General features: G+C 59.4%; 1 protein-coding gene across 8 annotated transcripts in view; it reads right to left on the bottom strand.

The window, feature by feature from the left end:
- SUN1 (Sad1 and UNC84 domain containing 1) overlaps window positions 1–17674 on the bottom strand; it is a 46455-nt gene that overhangs the window by 15790 nt on the left and 12991 nt on the right. For 4 of the 8 annotated variants that reach the window (XM_070064262.1, XM_070064265.1, XM_070064263.1 and 1 more), the window contains 9 exons: window positions 14217–14402; window positions 12470–12654; window positions 11573–11599; window positions 11304–11474; window positions 4809–5006; window positions 4401–4484; window positions 4038–4148; window positions 2494–2592; window positions 1974–2067 (listed from right to left, as the gene is read on the bottom strand). In XM_070064262.1, coding sequence (XP_069920363.1) covers window positions 1974–2067; window positions 2494–2592; window positions 4038–4148; window positions 4401–4484; window positions 4809–5006; window positions 11304–11474; window positions 11573–11599; window positions 12470–12654; window positions 14217–14402 — 1155 coding nt within the window. The remainder of the gene's footprint in view (window positions 1–1973; window positions 2068–2493; window positions 2593–4037; window positions 4149–4400; window positions 4485–4808; window positions 5007–11303; window positions 11475–11572; window positions 11600–12469; window positions 12655–14216; window positions 14403–17674) is intronic. The other 4 variants (XM_070064264.1, XM_051835235.2, XM_051835241.2 and 1 more) reach the window with 4 other exon arrangements.

Raw genomic sequence — 17674 nt, 5'->3', positions numbered from 1 at the left:
GAGACTGGAAGCAGCGCTCCCCCGTGTCTCCTCCCCCGGCACACCCGGCATCAGAGCTGCGGCTGCTTGCTAGCCTGCCACAGGCCCCCCTCTGGGCGCCCACAGGAGGCAGTCTGGCAGACACGCACCCTTGGGGGTGCTGGGTGACAATGCCGACTCCCTGTTTGGGGTGTGACGCCTGCCCCCAGCTCCCTGCTAATGCAGACCGTGGGAGGCAGGAGTGATGCTCGGCTCGAGTAAGCGGGTTCTCAGCTCTCAGGTGGCTCCCATTTTTGCCCTGGCTGCTGCAGGCATTTTGGGGGAGTGAACCACTGGGTGGGAGCTCTCTGGCATAGTGGGTTAAGCTGCCGCCTGTGACACCAGCATCCCATACGGGTGCCAGTTCGAGTCCCAGCTGCTCCACTTCTCATCCAGCTCCCTGTAATGCACCTAGGAAAGCAGTGGAGGATGGCCCAAGCACTTTGGCCTCTGTGCCCATGTGGGAAACCTGCAAGAAGCTCCCGGCTCCTGGCTTTGGCCTGGCCCAGCCCTGGCCGTTTTGGTCACGGTGGGGAGCAGACCAGTGGATGGAAGATCTCTGTACAACCCTACTTTTCAAATAAGTAAACCTTTTTTTTTCCTTAAAGTGTTCTTAAGAAAAAACCCTATAAGATGGAGTCATCCAGCCCCAGGTTAACAATCTAGGTTGCTGGCTGCTAATGCGCAGGGCGCCCACTGGCCCCATGGGAAGGGTCCTGGGACTCCTGACCCCAGCCCAGGGGCTGCACAAGCCTCATCCTGCCTCCCGCACAGTGCATCCACCGCCACCCCTTCCACACACGCTTCTTTTTTTCTTTTTTAAGATTTAAAGATTGGGGGGGGGGGTCTTCCATCCACTGGTTCACTCCCCAGATGGCCACAACTGGCCGGAGCTGCGCCGATCCAAAGCCAGGAGCCAGGAGCCAGAAGCTTCTTCCGTGTCTCCCACGTGGGTGCAGGAGCCCAATGAGTTGGGCCATCCTCCACTGCGTTCCCAGGCCACAGTCAAGAGCTGGATTTGAAGTGGAGCAGCCGGGACTCAAACTGGCGCCCACATGGGATTCCGGCACCGCAGGTGGAGGAACAAGTGAGTGTGCACAGCGCCGCCCCCGGTTTTCTGAACAACACCTACTCTTTCCCATCTCGCAGGTGGGTGTAGAATAGGAACATGCAAGTGCTTCATAAAACACACAGCGCTTAGGGACTACGTGAAGAGATGTGTCAGTGTAAGACAGGGATCACAGGGGCCGCTGCCTGCAGCCCCGGCACCCGTGTGGACAGCAGTTTCAAGTCCCGGCTGCTCCACTTCCCACTCAACTCTATGCTGATGGCCTGGGAAAGCAGCAGAAGATGCCCAAGTGCTTGGGCCCCTGCACCCACGTGGGAGACCCGGAGGAAGCTCCTGGCTTCAGCCTGGCTCAGGCCTGGCGGTTGTGGTCATTTGGGGAGAGAACCAATCTCTCTGTACCTCTCCTCTCTGTAACTCTTTCAAAGAAAAAAATCTTAAAATTGGCCAGTGCCATGGCTCAATAGGCTAATCCTCCACCTTGTGGCGCCGGCACACCGGGTTCTAGTCCCGGTTGGGGTGCCGGATTCTGTCCCGGTTGCCCCTCTTCCAGGCCAGCTCTCTGCTGTGGCCAGGGAGTGCAGTGGAGGATGGCCCAGGTGCTTGGGCCCTGCACCCCATGGGAGACCAGGAGAAGCACCTGGCTCCTGCCATCGGATCAGCTCGGTGCGCCGGCCGCAGCGGCCATTGGAGGGTGAACCAACAGCAAAAAGAAGACCTTTCTCTGTCTCTCTCTCTCACTGTCCACTCTGCCTGTCAAAAACAAAAAAAAATTTCTTAAACAAAAACAAAAAAAAATTCTTAAAATCAATCAGTCAGTCAGTCAGACAGCTGGCCATTGGCACAGCACTGTTTCTTTCAAACAGCACTGACAGGCCAGTTTCCTTACCTTGTCAGAAGAAACACATTCAGCCAGGAAACCAAAGTAACAAACTGGTACCATCCGATCCCCAGCCACCAGAACACGCCAGAGGCTGCCTTCCCTGCAAGAGAGCACGGAGAGTCGGGGGAGCGTCCTGCAGGAACCAGGCTCCCCACGGACCGTTCCTGGGAAGGCCCAGCCGGAGGCACAGGGAGGTCACAAGCAGGCACTCAAAGCGCGTGAAGAGGAGGGTTCCATCACGGCAGGACATCGGCACACGCGCACAGGGCACAGGGACAGGCCCAAGTCCGCGCGCTCTCCTCTGCCCAGGTCGGGCAGCTGGACTGACACGCCCCGCCACCGACGGGACGAGTGCTCACGCAGCCCAAGCCGTCTGTGTGTGAGCGTCTCTGGTTGGCAAGGAGCGAGCCGGCCAGCACAGAACAGAGCGCAGGCAGAGACGGGTTGTATGTTAAAGACGGCGTTCCCTGCAGTGCTCACTGCCACCAGCCCTGGCCAGAGTGTTAACAGAGAGGTCAACAACCACCTGGAGTCGCGAGGGCCAGCCACAGAACGGACCACAGCGTCCTGGACACGCGGCAACCTGCAGCTCCGACCCTCTGCAGCGTCTGCACCAGGAGGGGACCTGCGGCACAGGAGACACGTGAGCCACAGGCAAGGCGCCCGCCTCCCCCGCTCCGCCCAGGGATGGGACGCGCAGGCCGTGGGGCCTCTGCTCAGAAAGAACCACTCCAGGTCTGAGCTCCGTCTCCCTGGGACCACTCAGGACAACTGCTGGGGTCTCCACCCTCCACCCGCCGATGAGTACACGGGAGGTGCACGTCCAGCGTCCACCGTGGGGGCGCTGCGTGGGGGCTACCAGGATGTACTGAGATTGCAGACACCAGCGGTCCACACGCCCCGGTGTGAACGCGATGACGCAGAGACCAGCGTGAAAGCCGTAGTAAGGACTGACCGCTTCTGAGAGCCAGGAACTTGGGAAGGGTAACGTGGTCCCTGGACACAACACAGTCAACATGACAGCAAGCCCCACACAGCACAGAGGCAGGAAACACCCAGGAAACGAAGCGGCTGCTCAAGGCCGTGCGCTCATTAACATCTGAAGTTGTCCCTGAGACCACCAGGAGACGTCAACACGGCTGACGTGCAAGGACACAGTTCACAAGGATTGTTTAAAAATCACTGTTTTGTGATTAATAGTTAGAACAGAATTACTTTTAAGCTCAGCTTTTTTTTTTTTTTTTTTTTTTTTTTTTTTTTGACAGGCAGAGCGGACAGTGAGAGATAGAGACAGAGAGAAAGGTCTTCCTTTTGCCGTTGGTTCACCTCCAATGGCCGCCGTAGCCAGTGCGCTGCGGCCGGCACACCGTGCTGATCCAATGGCAGGAGCCAGGTACTTCTGGTCTCCCATGGGGTGCAGGGCCCAAGGACCTGGGCCATCCTCCACTGCACTCCCTGGCCACAGCAGAGAGCTGGCCTGGAAGAGGGGCAACCGGGACAGAACCAGCGCCCCAACCGGGACTAGAACCCGGTGTGCCGGTGCCGCAAGGCGGAGGATTAACCTAGTGAGCCGCAGAGCCGGCCTTAAGCTCAGCTTTTTAATACCAGCGCCTAGAGGAAGAGCGACGGGGCTAAGCAGGAGACCCTCAGTGCCCCGCAGGGACGGGCCAGGCAGACAGCCCTGGCGGCCGGCCATCGGCCTTCTCTTGACTCACGTCTCACCTCCAATAAACCGGTCCACACACCCCCTCACACCACGTAACCTGCTAAGGCGCTCTTCCAGACGGCTACACACTGCTGTCTGTTTTCCCAGGGGATTCTGGGCTCTGGGACAGCAAACACAGAGCCGACAGGGAGCGGGGGGGAGGGGGATGAGGACAACAGGGGGGTGAGGAAGCCCTGACAAGGAGGGGGGGGCCACGAGGACAAGGGGGGGTGAGAGAGACCTGACAAGGAGCGGGGGGCCACGAGGACAAGGGGTGGTGAGAGAGCCCTGACAAGGGGGGGTGGGGAAACAACCTGCACGGAGCGAGGGAGAGGGTACAAGAATGAGGAGGGGTGAGAGACAACCTGCACAGGCACAGAGGCGCCCCACGGTCCCTGCCACGCGGCGTGGCCCGGACGACTGCGAATGGGTGGCCGCGTGTGTCTCAAGGCGCCGCGTCCCCTCACCGTCCTTGCCTGCGGGCGTGGTGACAAGCAGTGAAGCACGATTAATACGCAACAGTCGCAACTGGACAAAGCCAGGAGCCCAACTCCACACGAAAACCACAGCCGACGCCCCGGGCGGGGACGGTCCTGCCACTAGGTGCCACGTGGCTGCTGCCCACAGTCCCGGGACCATGGCCTCTTGTCTCCGTGCTCCACGTCACAGCGCGTGAGGCACCCATTGCAGGACCCGCTGCCCCACACGCACAGGGACGCCATACTTACACAGCGACGCCCCGCGCCCACCAAGGTGGCCGTCCTCGCCGAGAAACTCTGTCACATTCAGGCTCCCATAGCAACTGGCATGAGCTGCAACACACGCGAGAGAGGCTTAGCCAGTCCCACGGCCGGCACGCCGCGGCCACGCCAGGCTTGCCGCCTCCCACGCACAGACCAGCATGGTTCTAAGCATCGCTCAGGTCAACTATCTTTGCTTCAATGTTTAAACATCCATCAACTTTCAGAAAAAGCTGCACACAGAGCAGGCAGAGACTGCCCCAAGCTCCTGCGGCCGAGAGGAACCGCAGCCGGCCGCCGGGAGAGGGCGCAGGGCCGCGCGGCCCAGGCAAAGCGGAGCTTCTCCACCTGGAAGCAGAGTTTGGTGGAAAAGGGAGGAGACGACGACGTAAGTACCTGTGGATTCACGGCTCTCTGACTCAAAGCTTTCTGATTCATAAGCTTTCGATTCATAACTTTTCAATTTGTAATTTTCTGATTCATAATTGAGCTTCATCAAAACCACGTGAAAAAGCTGAACTAAGAATGATGACAAAGACGACGAAGTGCATTTGGCCAGCCACAGGATCCTGTCCGTGTGGGACGACGCGCCGCCTACAAAACCGTGAACACACGTTATTTCTCCCCTGGTGAGCCAGGAAACACACCATTCGTCCAGGTGAAGCAGGCAAACAATGTATAACATGAACGCCGACTCAGCGTGGGCAGAGCCAGACTGATGGTGGGGGGAGGGGTGCAGCTGGAGCGCCCCCCCGGGCTCACACGCACACCAGGCAGCTCTGCTCAGCAGACCCCGACCCACACCTCCCACGTGGGCACACGGCCACGCGACTCCGCACCAGCCCCCACTTCTGTGTGCACCGACGCCCCCAGCCACAGCTGCCAGGAACTTCCGGGCCTGAAAAGGAGCCGGGCTGTGGGGGGCACCAGACGCAGCTCTTCCACTCCGACCCCCACCCCCGCCCAGCAGGGATCAGTGAGGTCTGAGCCGAAGTGATTTCAAACACATAAAACAAGACTTCAGCCCTAGGACCAACGCTGTTCACACCGCAGGATAGTTTGTACGGAGGCTGCAAAAAAGAAAACATCATTAAAAGGTAACGTTGGGGCCGGCGCCGTGAGACTGTAGGTTAATCCTCCGCCTGTGGCACTGGCATCCCACATGGGCACCAGTTCGAGTCCCGGCTGCTCCTCTTCTGATCCCGTTCCTTGCTGATGGCCTGGGAAAGCGGTGGAAGATGGCCCAAGTGCTTGGGCCCCTGCACCCACCCGGAAGAAGCTCCTGGCTCCTGGCTTTGGGTCGGCACAGCTCCAGCCATTGCGGCCCTTTGGGGAGTGAACCAACGGAGGGAAGACTTTTCTCTGTGTCTCTCCCTCTCACTGTCTGTAATTCTACATCTCAAAATAAATAAATACAATCTTTAAAAAAAAAAAAAAAAGGTAATGCGCCAGGGGCGGGCGCCGCGGCACAGAGGCTAAGCCATCGCCCGCAGCACGGGCATCCCAGCAGGCGCTGGTCCAAGGCCCGGCTGCTCGGCGCACTGTCCAGCTCCCTGCTAACGCGCGGGAGCAAGCAGCAGCGAAGCCCGGGAAAGCGCTTGGCCCCGCACCCTCGTGGGAGACCTGGGAGAAGCTCCCGGATCCTGGCTCCTGCCTGGCCCAGCCCAGACTGCTGAGGCCACCTGGGGAGTGAGCCAGCAGACGAGGACCCAACTCTGCCTTTCAAATAAGCACACAGAAGGTGCAATGCATGGGCAGTCTTACAACCCAGTTCTCACCATCAACTTGCAGGATTCAAAAAGAACGAGAATGTTAGGAACCGCTGAGAGGACGCGGGAGGAGACCCTCACTCTGCTGGGGGCAGCCTGGCGGTGGGGGCACAGCCTGCTGGCGTGGGACGCGCACAGGACAGCTCTGCTCGGTGTACCAGCACACACACGGACGCACCAGCACACACACTCGCACCAACACACACACAGATGCACCAGCACACACACACACCAGCACACACACTCGCATACCAGCACACAGACGCACCCACACACACACAGATGCACCAGCACACACACTTGCACACCAGCACACACACTCGCACATCAGCACACACACACACCAGCACACACACTTGCACACCAGCACACACACACCAGCACACACACTCGCATACCAGCACACACACACACCAGCACACACACTCGCATACCAGCACACAGACACACCAACACACACACAGATGCACCAGTACACACACACACCAGCACACACACTCGCATACCAGCATACAGATGCACCCACACACACACAGATGCACCAGCACACACTCGCACATCAGCACACACACACACCAGCACACACACTTGCATACAAGCACACAGACGCACACACACACTCGCACATCAGCACACACACACACCAGCACACACACTTGCATACCAGCAGACGCACCCACACACACAGACGCACCAGCACACACCCGCACCTCAGCACACACACACACACACCAGCACACACACCGCACATCAGCACACACACACACACCAGCACACATACCTGCATACCAGCACACACACAGACACACCAACACACACACCCGCACATCAGCACACACACACCAGCACACACATCCGCATACCAGCACAGACGCACCAACACACACAGATGCACCAGCACACACACAACACACACACCAGCACACAAACACACATGCACCAACACACACACCACCACATACACATGCACCAACACGCACACACCAGCACACACACACCAGCACACATACATGCACCAGCACACACACAACACACACACCAGCACACACACACACCAGCACACATACATGCACCAACACGCACACACACACGCTCCAACACATAAACACACACGCACCAACACACACCCAGACAGTGCTCTCCACGGCGGACGACGAACCTGAACGTTCACCCAAGAACCGATTACATCTGGACACAACCATACGTCTAGTATTAGACAGGAGCTACCTCAACACATAAACCAAAGCTGTGCACCGCGACCTCGTGGTGCCCCTCCGCTAGGACACAGAGAGCTAAGGAGCCCAGCAGGGCCACGCGGCAGACTCAGGAGAGGCTCAGCACTGCACGAGTTCTCCACGCCGCGACAGTTCACATACATCACCCCGAGTTCCACGTCTATGCACTTTCCCTCATCAAAAACAAGCAGATGGGGCTGGCGCTGTGGCTTAGTGGGTAAAGCCATCACCTGCTGTGCCGGCATCCCACAGGAGCGCCGGTTCAAGTCCCGGCTGCTCCATTTCCCATCCAGCTCCCTGCTGTGGCCTGGGAAAGCAGTGGAAGATGGCCAAGTCCTTGGGCCCCTGCCCCTGCACGGGAGACCTGGAAGAAGCTCCTGGCTCCTGATTGGTGCAGCTCTGGCCGTTGTGGCCAATTGAGGAGTGAACCAGTGGGTGGAAGACCCCCCCCCCCCCCCCGCCTCTCCTTCTGTCTCTGAGTAACTCTTTCAAATAAATAAATATTAAAAAAAAAAAAAACAAAAAAAAAAAACAAGCAAGCAGAGGAATTCATAGGGGCACACAGCTGGGCTGAGGGCTTCCTCCCTCCGTGTCATGCATACGTCTCACAAGGACAACGTCCCCAGAAGCGAGGGCCGTGGAGGAGAAGTGACTATGCAGCAGCGAACAGCCACCCAACAGCTCCTGCGCAGCGAGCTCACCTGTGCGACAGGGGAGCTGTGGCAGACCCACGCCTGGGCTCTGCACACCTCACATGGGCAGCACGGGTTCCCCAGCGCAGTGAGTCAGCACTGGCGCTGTGGCTAGCAGGTACAGACACTGCCTGGGACGCTGGCACCCCATACGGGCACCAGCTCCAGTCCCGGCTGCTCTACTTCCGATCCAGCTCTCTGCTGTGGCCTGGGAAAGCACAGAAGATGCCCAAGTCCTTGGGCCCCTGCACCCGTGTGGGAGACCCGGAGGAAGCTCCTGGCCTCACACTGGCCAGACTGGCCTAGCTCTGGCTGTTGCAGCCTTTTGGGGACTGAATCAGCAGCCGTTAGATCTCTGTCTCCTCCCCGCAGTAACTCTGGCTTTCAGATAAATAAACAAACATGTAAATACACACACACACACACACACACACACACAAAACAGAGTAAGGGAGGTGGTAGGAGCTGGAAGGTCTACGCCTCAGGCCCAGTGACGCACGCCCTGCCGGGGGGGCCCTGCCTCGGGGAGCCCAGCTGCCAGGCCGAGCCCCAGGCCCTCAGAACACAGGGCAGCTGGTGAGAGATGCACACAGCACTCGCTGTGAGCAGGAGGCGGCCAGGGGAGCAGCGAGGGCGTCTGCAGGGTGCCCAGGCCACAGCAGCAACGACTCTCGCTCTACGAAGAACGCTGGGCTCATCCTGGAAATAGCACTCCCTTCTAACTTTTTTTTCTTTTAAATATAAATTGATTTTTAACTTTAAAAATCTTTTAAAGATTTATTTATTTGAAAGGCAGATTTATAGAGGCAGAGGCAGAGAGAGAGAGAAACATAGAGAGGCAGAGAGAGAAGGAGAGAGAGAGAGGTCCTCCATCCGCTGGGTCACTCCCCAGATGGCCGCAACAGCCGCAGCTGTGCTGATCTGAAGCCAGGAGCCAGGAGCTTCCTCCGGGTCTCCCACGTGGGTTCAGGGGCCCAAGGACTTGGGCATCTTCTACTGCTTTCCCAGGCCACAGCAGAGAGCTGGATTGGAAGTGGAGCAGCCGGGACTGGAGCTGGTGCCCGTATGGGATGCCGGCACTGCAGACGGCAGTGTTACCCACCATGCCACAGCGCCGGCCCCAACAGCACAGACCACAGATGTGCGAACAGTGCCCGGTCCTGAGGTGTCGCAGGCACGAGCAGCAAGGCCCCCACTCATTGCACCTATCACTCATCTGCAGGCCCAGCACGACGAACCCACGCGCGTCAGCCCTCAGGGTGACAGCAGCCACACGGCACCGTGCCTCTGCCGTCCCTCCCCACGTGTGCCAGCCCTCAGGGTGACAGCAGCCACACGGCACCGTGACTCTGCCGTCCCTCCTCTGTCCCTCCCCACGCGTGTCCGTCCTCAGGGTGACAGCAGCCACACGGCACCGTGCCTCTGCCGTCCCTCCGCTGTCACTCTGAACGGTGCCACAGCACACAAAACCAGCAGCTCTGGTCACAGACACTAAAAATAAAGATGTAAAACAGACCGCGAGGACTCCCCCACAGCCCTGTGCCACTCCCCCGCACAGGCACAGCGGGCTGGCAGCGGAGACCCAGGCCCCTCTCCTGCAGCCTGCGGCACTGACACAGCAGAGTGGACCCCACGAGGCCGGGCACACGGACCTCGCAGGCTGGGGGCCGAGTCCCAGGGCACCTACACGGGTCTGCGCTTCGCCCTCCGGCGGCGGCAGCACAGGCCTCTCCAGCCGGTGCCCAAGAGCTGCACTCAGGATGCTGACGGCCACCATGAGCACCTGCAAGGACCACTGCCAGTCCAGACTGCACCAGGAGCCCCAACAGCCTGCGGAACCGCGTGTCGCCGTAAGTCCCCACGGCTGCTACAGAAACGTACCGCGTGTGGCCGGGGGGCGGGGGGGGGGGGGGGGCGGGGGGGGCACATGCACCCTGCAGTACTGTCATGTGGCCAGGAGGGCACGGGCTCCCTGCAGCACCACTGTGTGGCCAGGAGGGCACGGGCTCCCTGCAGCGCCGCCATGTGGCCGGGAGGGCATGTGCTCCCTGCAGTACTGTCGTGTGGCCGGGAGGGCACGTGCTCCCTGCAGCGCCGCCGTGTGGCCGGGAGGGCATGGGCACCCTGTAGTACTGTCGTGTGGCCGGGAGGGCACGTGCTCCCTGCAGCGCCGCCGTGTGGCCGGGAGGGCACGGGCTCCCTGCAGCGCCGCCGTGTGGCCGGGAGGGCATGTGCACCCTGCAGCACCACTGTGTGGCCGGGAGGGCACGGGCTCCCTGCAGCGCCACTGTGTGGCCGGGAGGGCATGTGCTCCCTGCAGCGCCACTGTGTGGTCGGGAGGGCATGTGCTCCCTGCAGTGCCACTGTGTGGCTGGGATGGCACGGGCTCCCTGCAGCGCCGCCGTGTGGCCGGGAGGGCATGTGCACCCTGCAGCACCACTGTGTGGCCGGGAGGGCATGTGCTCCCTGCAGCGCCACTGTGTGGCCGGGAGGGCATGTGCTCCCTGCAGCGCCACTGTGTGGCCGGGAGGGCATGTGCTCCCTGCAGCGCCGCCGTGTGGCTGGGATGGCACGTGCTCCCTGCAGCGCCGCCGTGTGGCCGGGAGGGCACGTGCACCCTGCAGCGCCACTGTGTGGCCGGGAGGGCACGGGCTCCCTGCAGCGCCGCCCTGTGGTCGGGAGGGCATGTGCTCCCTGCAGCGCCACTGTGTGGCCGGGAGGGCACGGGCTCCCTGCAGCACCACTGTGTGGCCGGGAGGGCACGGGCTCCCTGCAGCGCCACTGTGTGGCCGGGATGGCATGGGCTCCCTGCAGCGGGGATGGATGCGGCCCAAGTGCCCTCGGCACCAGTGGCCTGCAGCCGCTGCAAAGCTGCCGTGAGGACACCTGAACATCCACACGGCTTGAAAGTCACTGCCGTTTCATGTGAGCGAGGACCTTCCTTCTGCTCACAGAGGCCAGTTTACAGGACCCCATGTGTTGTAAGTATAAAAACAGCATAAAAAATCCTAAGCTGAGAGGATAATCAGGACAAAGCTAAACATGTTTGGTGTACTTCTTCTTCAAACTCCTAAGGCTAATTTTGAGTTTAATCCTGACACGAACAGTGTCGGCACTGAGGCCTAGTAAATCAGGCTTATAAAAAGCAAACATGTGGACATGAGTCTTTCTCTATTTTTCAAAACGGAGACTTACGTTTCTGAGTCCTGTCCCTAGAATAGACGCGGGAGGTGGGGTGTGCGGTGAGGGCGTCCCTGCGCTCAGAGAGCAGGCTGCAGTCACTGCAGGTGTACCCGTTGTGCCCGGTGGCTTCGGCAGCCCTCGCTGCCAAGTCTCCATTTCCCTGAATGGTGGCTTTACCTCCACCTGTTTCCAAAAAGTAGATGGAACCTGTTTACCACAATCTGCAGACATGTAGCTGGAACTGGGAAAGTGGGAGGAGGAAAAAGGACCAAGACACTGACCTTTAACATCGCCGTCGTCGTCAAGCCCTGTAAAAAAGCACAGTTCTCTGTAGAGCGCCCCCTGGTGGTAACAGAGCCCACAGTTCTCTGTAGAGCGCCCCCTGGTGGTAACAGAGCCCACAGTTCTCTGTGGAGCGCCCCCTGGGGACAGCACAGAGCCCACAGTTCTGAGTGGAGCGCCCCCTGGTGGCAGCACAGAATGCACCACCACACAGGTGAGGTACATGAGGAAAGACCACCACCATGGCTCTGGTCAAAGCCTGCTTAATGGAGCCTCTCCAGAACCATGCACACTGCCTTCAAGGTGGAAGCATGCACACAGCAGCCGGAGCACAAGGTGACACAGAGGAAGCCTGTTTTCTCAGCAGCCCACAACAGCACAGGCGCCTCCGTGGCCTGGCCCCACTCTGGCGAGCTGAGCAGAACAGCGACGTCAGCACCAATGGCTCTCAAAGTAACCTGGACCTCAAAGCACGGCCAGAGCCCAGCTGCACGGGAAGCAGCAGCTCTGCCTCCTCGGCCGCTGGTCCCGGCTGCGGCCTGTGTGTGCGTGTGGCCTCCAGGCACCGAGCGAGGCCCTCTGTGCTGCTCAGCACCTCTGCCTCCTCTCCAGAACACTTTCCCGTGCACCAGGAGACCTGGCTGCCTGCTTAGGGCCTTCCAGAGACACGCTGCAGAGCCCTACACTGCCCCGTAAACACCCTACAAGGTAACGCAGTCAGGGAAGTCAGCGGTTCCTGCCGCGGTACTGGATCTTCCAGCTGGAAGCAGCTTCCAGAGCTTTCCCTGCTGGCGCCTGGACAGAAGCCTCCAATGTCACCGTCGTGGCAGCATGGTCCACAACCACCTTCCTCCCAGACCAGCGCAGAGGGGCCACCTGCACCTGGAGGCACTCACCCCAGAAGTGGTTCACTTCCGTCTGCTCGCGGATCAGGGACTCGTCCAGCACGTGCGGCCGCAGAGCTGCAGCACCGTGCAGACTGCGGGAGCCACTCTGGTCGGCGCCCGAGACCGCGGTCCTCCGTGATGTGTGGTTCATGCTAAACGCTGCTTTGCTCACACTTCTGCGCTGTTTTAGTGTTCTGAATAGAAAGGGGGGGAGAACTAAGTTTATAGACTTTGCAGTAAATACAAAATTACTACATTTTACCAACAAAAAAACCAGTATTTTAAAGCAAAACCATTTTATCTCTTTTCTGCTATCGTGAAACAATCCAAAAGAGGAAATTTCAAGCTGGGGGGCAAGAATTCCCTCTCAAAGTGTAAACATAAAATAAAACAGGCTTTACCAAAAAGGGAAAAAAATAACCAAAAACAGTTAAAAAGGGGAAAAAGCATAAAAGAGAAAAATTTTAGAAAAAAATCTAAACAAAATGAATAAGAAAATAAAACAGGTTTCAGGTTATTTTGAGCCCAGTGACTCAAAGGTGGTCAAAATGTATGACAGCCTAAAAATCAAAATGATCCAATAAAAGGGTATGATCTGCACACAAGTATCTGCAGACAGACATGTGTTTCTGTCACTGGTGCAGACGGAGCTACATCAGGCACAGCAGGAGTGGGCGGGGGACCTAAGGTCATGTCTGCATGCACAGGGCCACAGTGGCAAAGCCCTCTGGAATAAGCACTTTGGGGGCCAGTGCATCCCCTATGGGTGCCAGTTCAAGTCCCAGTTGCTCCTCTTCTGATCCAGCTCCTTGCTGACGTGCCTGGGAAAGCAGTGGAAGATGGCCCGGTCCTGGGACCCGGCATCCACACGGGAGACCCAGGTGAAGGTCCTGGCTCCTGGCTCTGGCCTGGCCCAGCTGCTGCTGATACAGCCATCTGGGGAGTAGAGGGGTCTCTCTGTGTCTAACACTGCCTTTAAATCGCGAAGAAAAAAAAAAGAATAAGCATTTCACGACAATTCAGCATCAAGTCAGGCGGTGGAGAGACACAGGCCAAGAGCTGGCCCCTGCTTGGGGAACTGGTGGTGAGGAAAGGCAGCGACACCAAACAGCGCGGCCAGGTCCCCAGGTGGCCACAGCAGAGGGAGCCGGGCCCTGGGGTCCTGGGTGGCAGGCAGGAGGCCACCTGGGGGCAGTTCTGATGCAGCCACGTGTTGGAGCCACGTTCCCACCTGCCTCCATGGGTTGAGCTAAATGCTGGGCCCGGGAACCTCACTGTTTGGATGATGAGCTCCCTCCATCTTCGCTGCTTCTCGGCACAGATGGGCACAGGCAGAGTTCAGAGCCCGGTGCCCCCAACAAACATCTGTGCTTCAAGTGCAGACCTGCCACTCACAGACGTGGGGTGAAGTCACGGACGAGATCAGCAGCTCAGAGCCCATCGACGCCTCAGCGTGTGGCAGCAGCGCAGGCTCAGCCCCCCCAGGAGAGCAGCGGCCCTACACCAGAGACTGACAATGGCCCTGGAGCAGACGCATCGCGAGGCGTCTCGGCCCAGTGTCTCCAGCAAGAACGTAGATGGCGAGGACCAGCAGAGCAAAGCATGACTTCATAGGGTAGACCCTGTGCATGCACACACACGTGCAGGCACACACGCCCCTGAAGACAGTGTGGCTTTCCAGACTTTTTTTTCTTTTCAGTTTTTCAGTTTGGGTCAGTGTCGGGATCACGGGAAGACCAAGCCAAGCAGTGCTCACCTGGCGCCTCTGTCCTGGGAGGCTGTGCCGCTGGCACAGGTGTGGGTCTCCACAGCCTGGCTGTCCCCTGTGGAGTAGGCCGCCGTGACCAAGCGCAGGCTGCGGCGGGACATCCTGGGAGAATCGAACACGGGATCCAATCCGTGCTCAGTCTCAAAGTCCAGAGCCTCGGAGGAATAGCTGGAGCTGTAGGGAAAGCACGGGACAGGGGAACAGTGCTCACGGCCACCGTTCTGACAGCTGGCAGGAGCTACAGAGAAGGCGAGGTAGGCGACACCTGTCCACCCACCACCCACGGCATGTGCTCCAGCTGGTCTGCTCTGCAGGCAGTGATAAGCTTTCCAAAGCCAAGAGCTCCTGGACACACGGAATCCATGGGGACCCCAAATACGGGGAGCACGGGGATGGTTGCAAAGCACAGAGCAGAAACCTGTGCACACTGTGTCTGCAGAGCAGGGAGTGACCACACAGTGCAGTACTCGTGTAGTGAGTGACCAAAGTGCAGTACCCGTGCAGTGAGTGACCACAGTGCAGTACCCGTGCATAGCAGGGAGTGACCACACAGTGCAGTACCCGTGTAGTGACCACAGTGCAGTACCCGTGCAGTGAGTGACCACACAGTGCAGTACCCGTGCAGTGAGTGACCACAGTGCAGTACCCGTGCAGTGAGTGACCACAGTGCAGTACCCGTGCAGTGAGTGACCACAGTGCAGTACCCGTGTAGTGACCACAGTGCAGTACCCGTGCAGTGACCACAGTGCAGTACCCGTGCAGTGAGTGACCACACAGTGCAGTACCCGTGCAGTGAGTGACCACACAGTGCAGTACCCGTGCAGTGACCACAGTGCAGTACCCGTGCAGTGAGTGACCACACAGTGCAGTACCCGTGCAGTGACCACAGTGCAGTACCCGTGCAGTGAGTGACCACACAGTGCAGTACCCGTGCAGAGCAGTGAGTGACCACACAGTGCAGTACCCGTGCAGAGCAGTGAGTGACCACACAGTGCAGTACCCGTGCAGTGAGTGACCACAGTGCAGTACCTGTGTAGTCAGTGACCACACAGTGCAGTACCCATGCAGTGAGTGACCACATAGTACAGTACCCATGCAGTGACCACACAGTGCAGTACCATGCACACTGTGTCTGCAGAACACTGAGTGTGACCACTCCAACACCAAGAGGTCGCTGACCGGGTCACGGTCAGGACAAAGGGGCAGCCAGCAGTGCCCCAGCTGCCCTCAAGTGTCAGTCTGTGACAGAGAAGTCGCTTCCAGCACTTTCTGTGTAACTGAAACTGCGGGCATCAGGTAAGGAGCTGCTCTGTGTGGCTGGTCAGTCTTTCTAAGATGACCACCACCTCGGGCGTGGAGCACGTGGACTGCCCACAGTCAGGGCCTTCCCCTCCAAGCACAGACGGGAGGGTGTGGGCCCACCGTGGCCCACCAGGCACCACCTGGCCTGCTGCCCACTCTTTCTCCCTGGGACGCAGGGAGGCCGCACTGGTGGCTCAAGGATGCAGCTCCCGGCCTGGCACCGTCTCAGCTACCGCCAGGGACTCGGAGTGAACCAGCAGAAGGTCCTCTATCTCCCTCTCGAAAAAGAAAGCAAACGGGAAAGACAAACGTGCAGGACGTAAATGACGAGGTCCTGCCACCAGCAGAGGCCGCCCACACAGATGCGCAAGGAGGTGAGGGGCCAGGCACGGGCCGAGAACAGGGCAGAGGAACGCTGAGCGCCTCGCCTACGAGGAGGTGAGGGGTCAGGCACGGGCCGAGAACAGGGCAGAGGAACGCTGAGCGCCTCGCCCCTACAAGAGGCAGCGTGGCCGAGCACACTGGCCCTGGCAGGAGCAGGCAAGGCTGGGCTGGCTCTGGCACAGTGGATTCAGCGGCCGCCTAGCAACCCCGACATCCCATCTGAGCGCTCGTTCGAGCTCCCTGCTAACGGCCCCGGGAAGTATCAGACGACGGCCAAGCACTGGGGCCCCTGCCACCATGTGGGAGACCCGGACGGAGCTGCTGGCTCCTGGCTTCGGCCTGGCCCAGCCCAGCTGCTGTGGCCATCTGGGAGTTAGCAGGTGGAAGTTCTCGCTCCCTCGCGCTCCCCCTGCCCATCACTCTGCCTTTCAAATAAATTAATCTTTACAAAAAAATTCTCGGCCGGCGCCGTGGCTCACTAGGCTAATCCTCCGCCTGCGGCGCTGGCACACGGGGTTCTAGTCCCGGTTGGGGCACTGGATTCTGTCCTGGTTGCCCCTCTTCCAGGCCAGCTCTCTGCTGTGGCCCGGGAGTGCAGTGGAGGATGGCCCAAGTGCTTGGGCCCTGCACCCCATGGGAGACCAGGAGAAGCACCTGGCTCCTGCCATCGGATCAGCGTGGTGTGCCGGCCGCGGCGGCCATTGGAGGGTGAACCAACGGCAAAGGAAGACCTTTCTCTCTGTCTCTCTCTCTCACTGTCCACTCTGCCTGTCAAAAAAAAAAAAAAATTCTCCTGCAGCTCCCCCACCTCAGCTCAGCGCTGGGACTGCAATCCATCCACGCAGGTGTCACCTCCACATGCTTCCAAGACCAAAGAAATGGATCTCCACACACGGGATCTGGCGTGGGCTCCCCTCCGTCAGCATCGCCTACCTCCTCTCCACACATGAATCTGGCCTGGGCTCCCCTCCGTCAGCATCGCCTACCTCCTCTCCACACACGAATCTGGCCCGGGCTCCCCTCCGTCAGCATCGCCTACCTCCTGTCCACACACGGGATCTGGCCGGGGCTCCCCTCCGTCAGCATCACCTACCTCCTCTCCACACACGGGATCTGGCCCGGGCTCCCCTCCGTCAGCATCGCCTACCTCCTGTCCACACACGGGATCTGGCCCGGGCTCCCCTCCGTCAGCATCGCCTACCTCCTGCTCATTCCTGTTCTGGAACCACAGAAGCCAGGGTGCAAGGCCCCAGACCGAGAGGAGAAGACACATCCCACCCCTGGGCACTCCTGATGTTCACCACGGCTGGGGCTGCCAAGCAGGAGCCCAGAGCTCCTCCTGCTCTCCCGTCCTGGGTTCCTGCGTGGGACCCAGTCACTCGAGTTCCCGCGTGTTAACTGAAGCCAAGACGGAGAGTGGAGCTGGGTCTCGAAGCCAGGCGCTCTGAGAAGGAGGTGGGCAGTGTTGTACGCCACACCACACATCCAGCACAGGACCACAGCGCAGGTCTTCATGACAAAGGCTGTGGGTGTGCTTACAGACTTAGGGTCCCCTGCAGCAAACAGTGTACACAGATACAGTTCAGTTTCACAGTGCAGGAGGGCACACGCACAGTTCAGGGAACACACAGTGCAGAGCTAAAGACACAAAGTCATCCCACATGGGCGCCAGTTCGAGCCCCGGCTGCTCCACTTCCGACCCAGCTCTCTGCCATGGCCTGGGAAAGCAGTGGAGGACGGCCCACGTCCTTGGGCCCCTG

This window comes from Oryctolagus cuniculus, chromosome 19 (genome assembly GCF_964237555.1).
Source record: "Oryctolagus cuniculus chromosome 19, mOryCun1.1, whole genome shotgun sequence".
Taxonomy (NCBI): Eukaryota; Metazoa; Chordata; class Mammalia; order Lagomorpha; family Leporidae; genus Oryctolagus; species Oryctolagus cuniculus.
The sequence above is the reverse complement of the archived record's forward strand: the minus strand, read 5'-3'. Positions and strand labels throughout refer to the sequence as shown.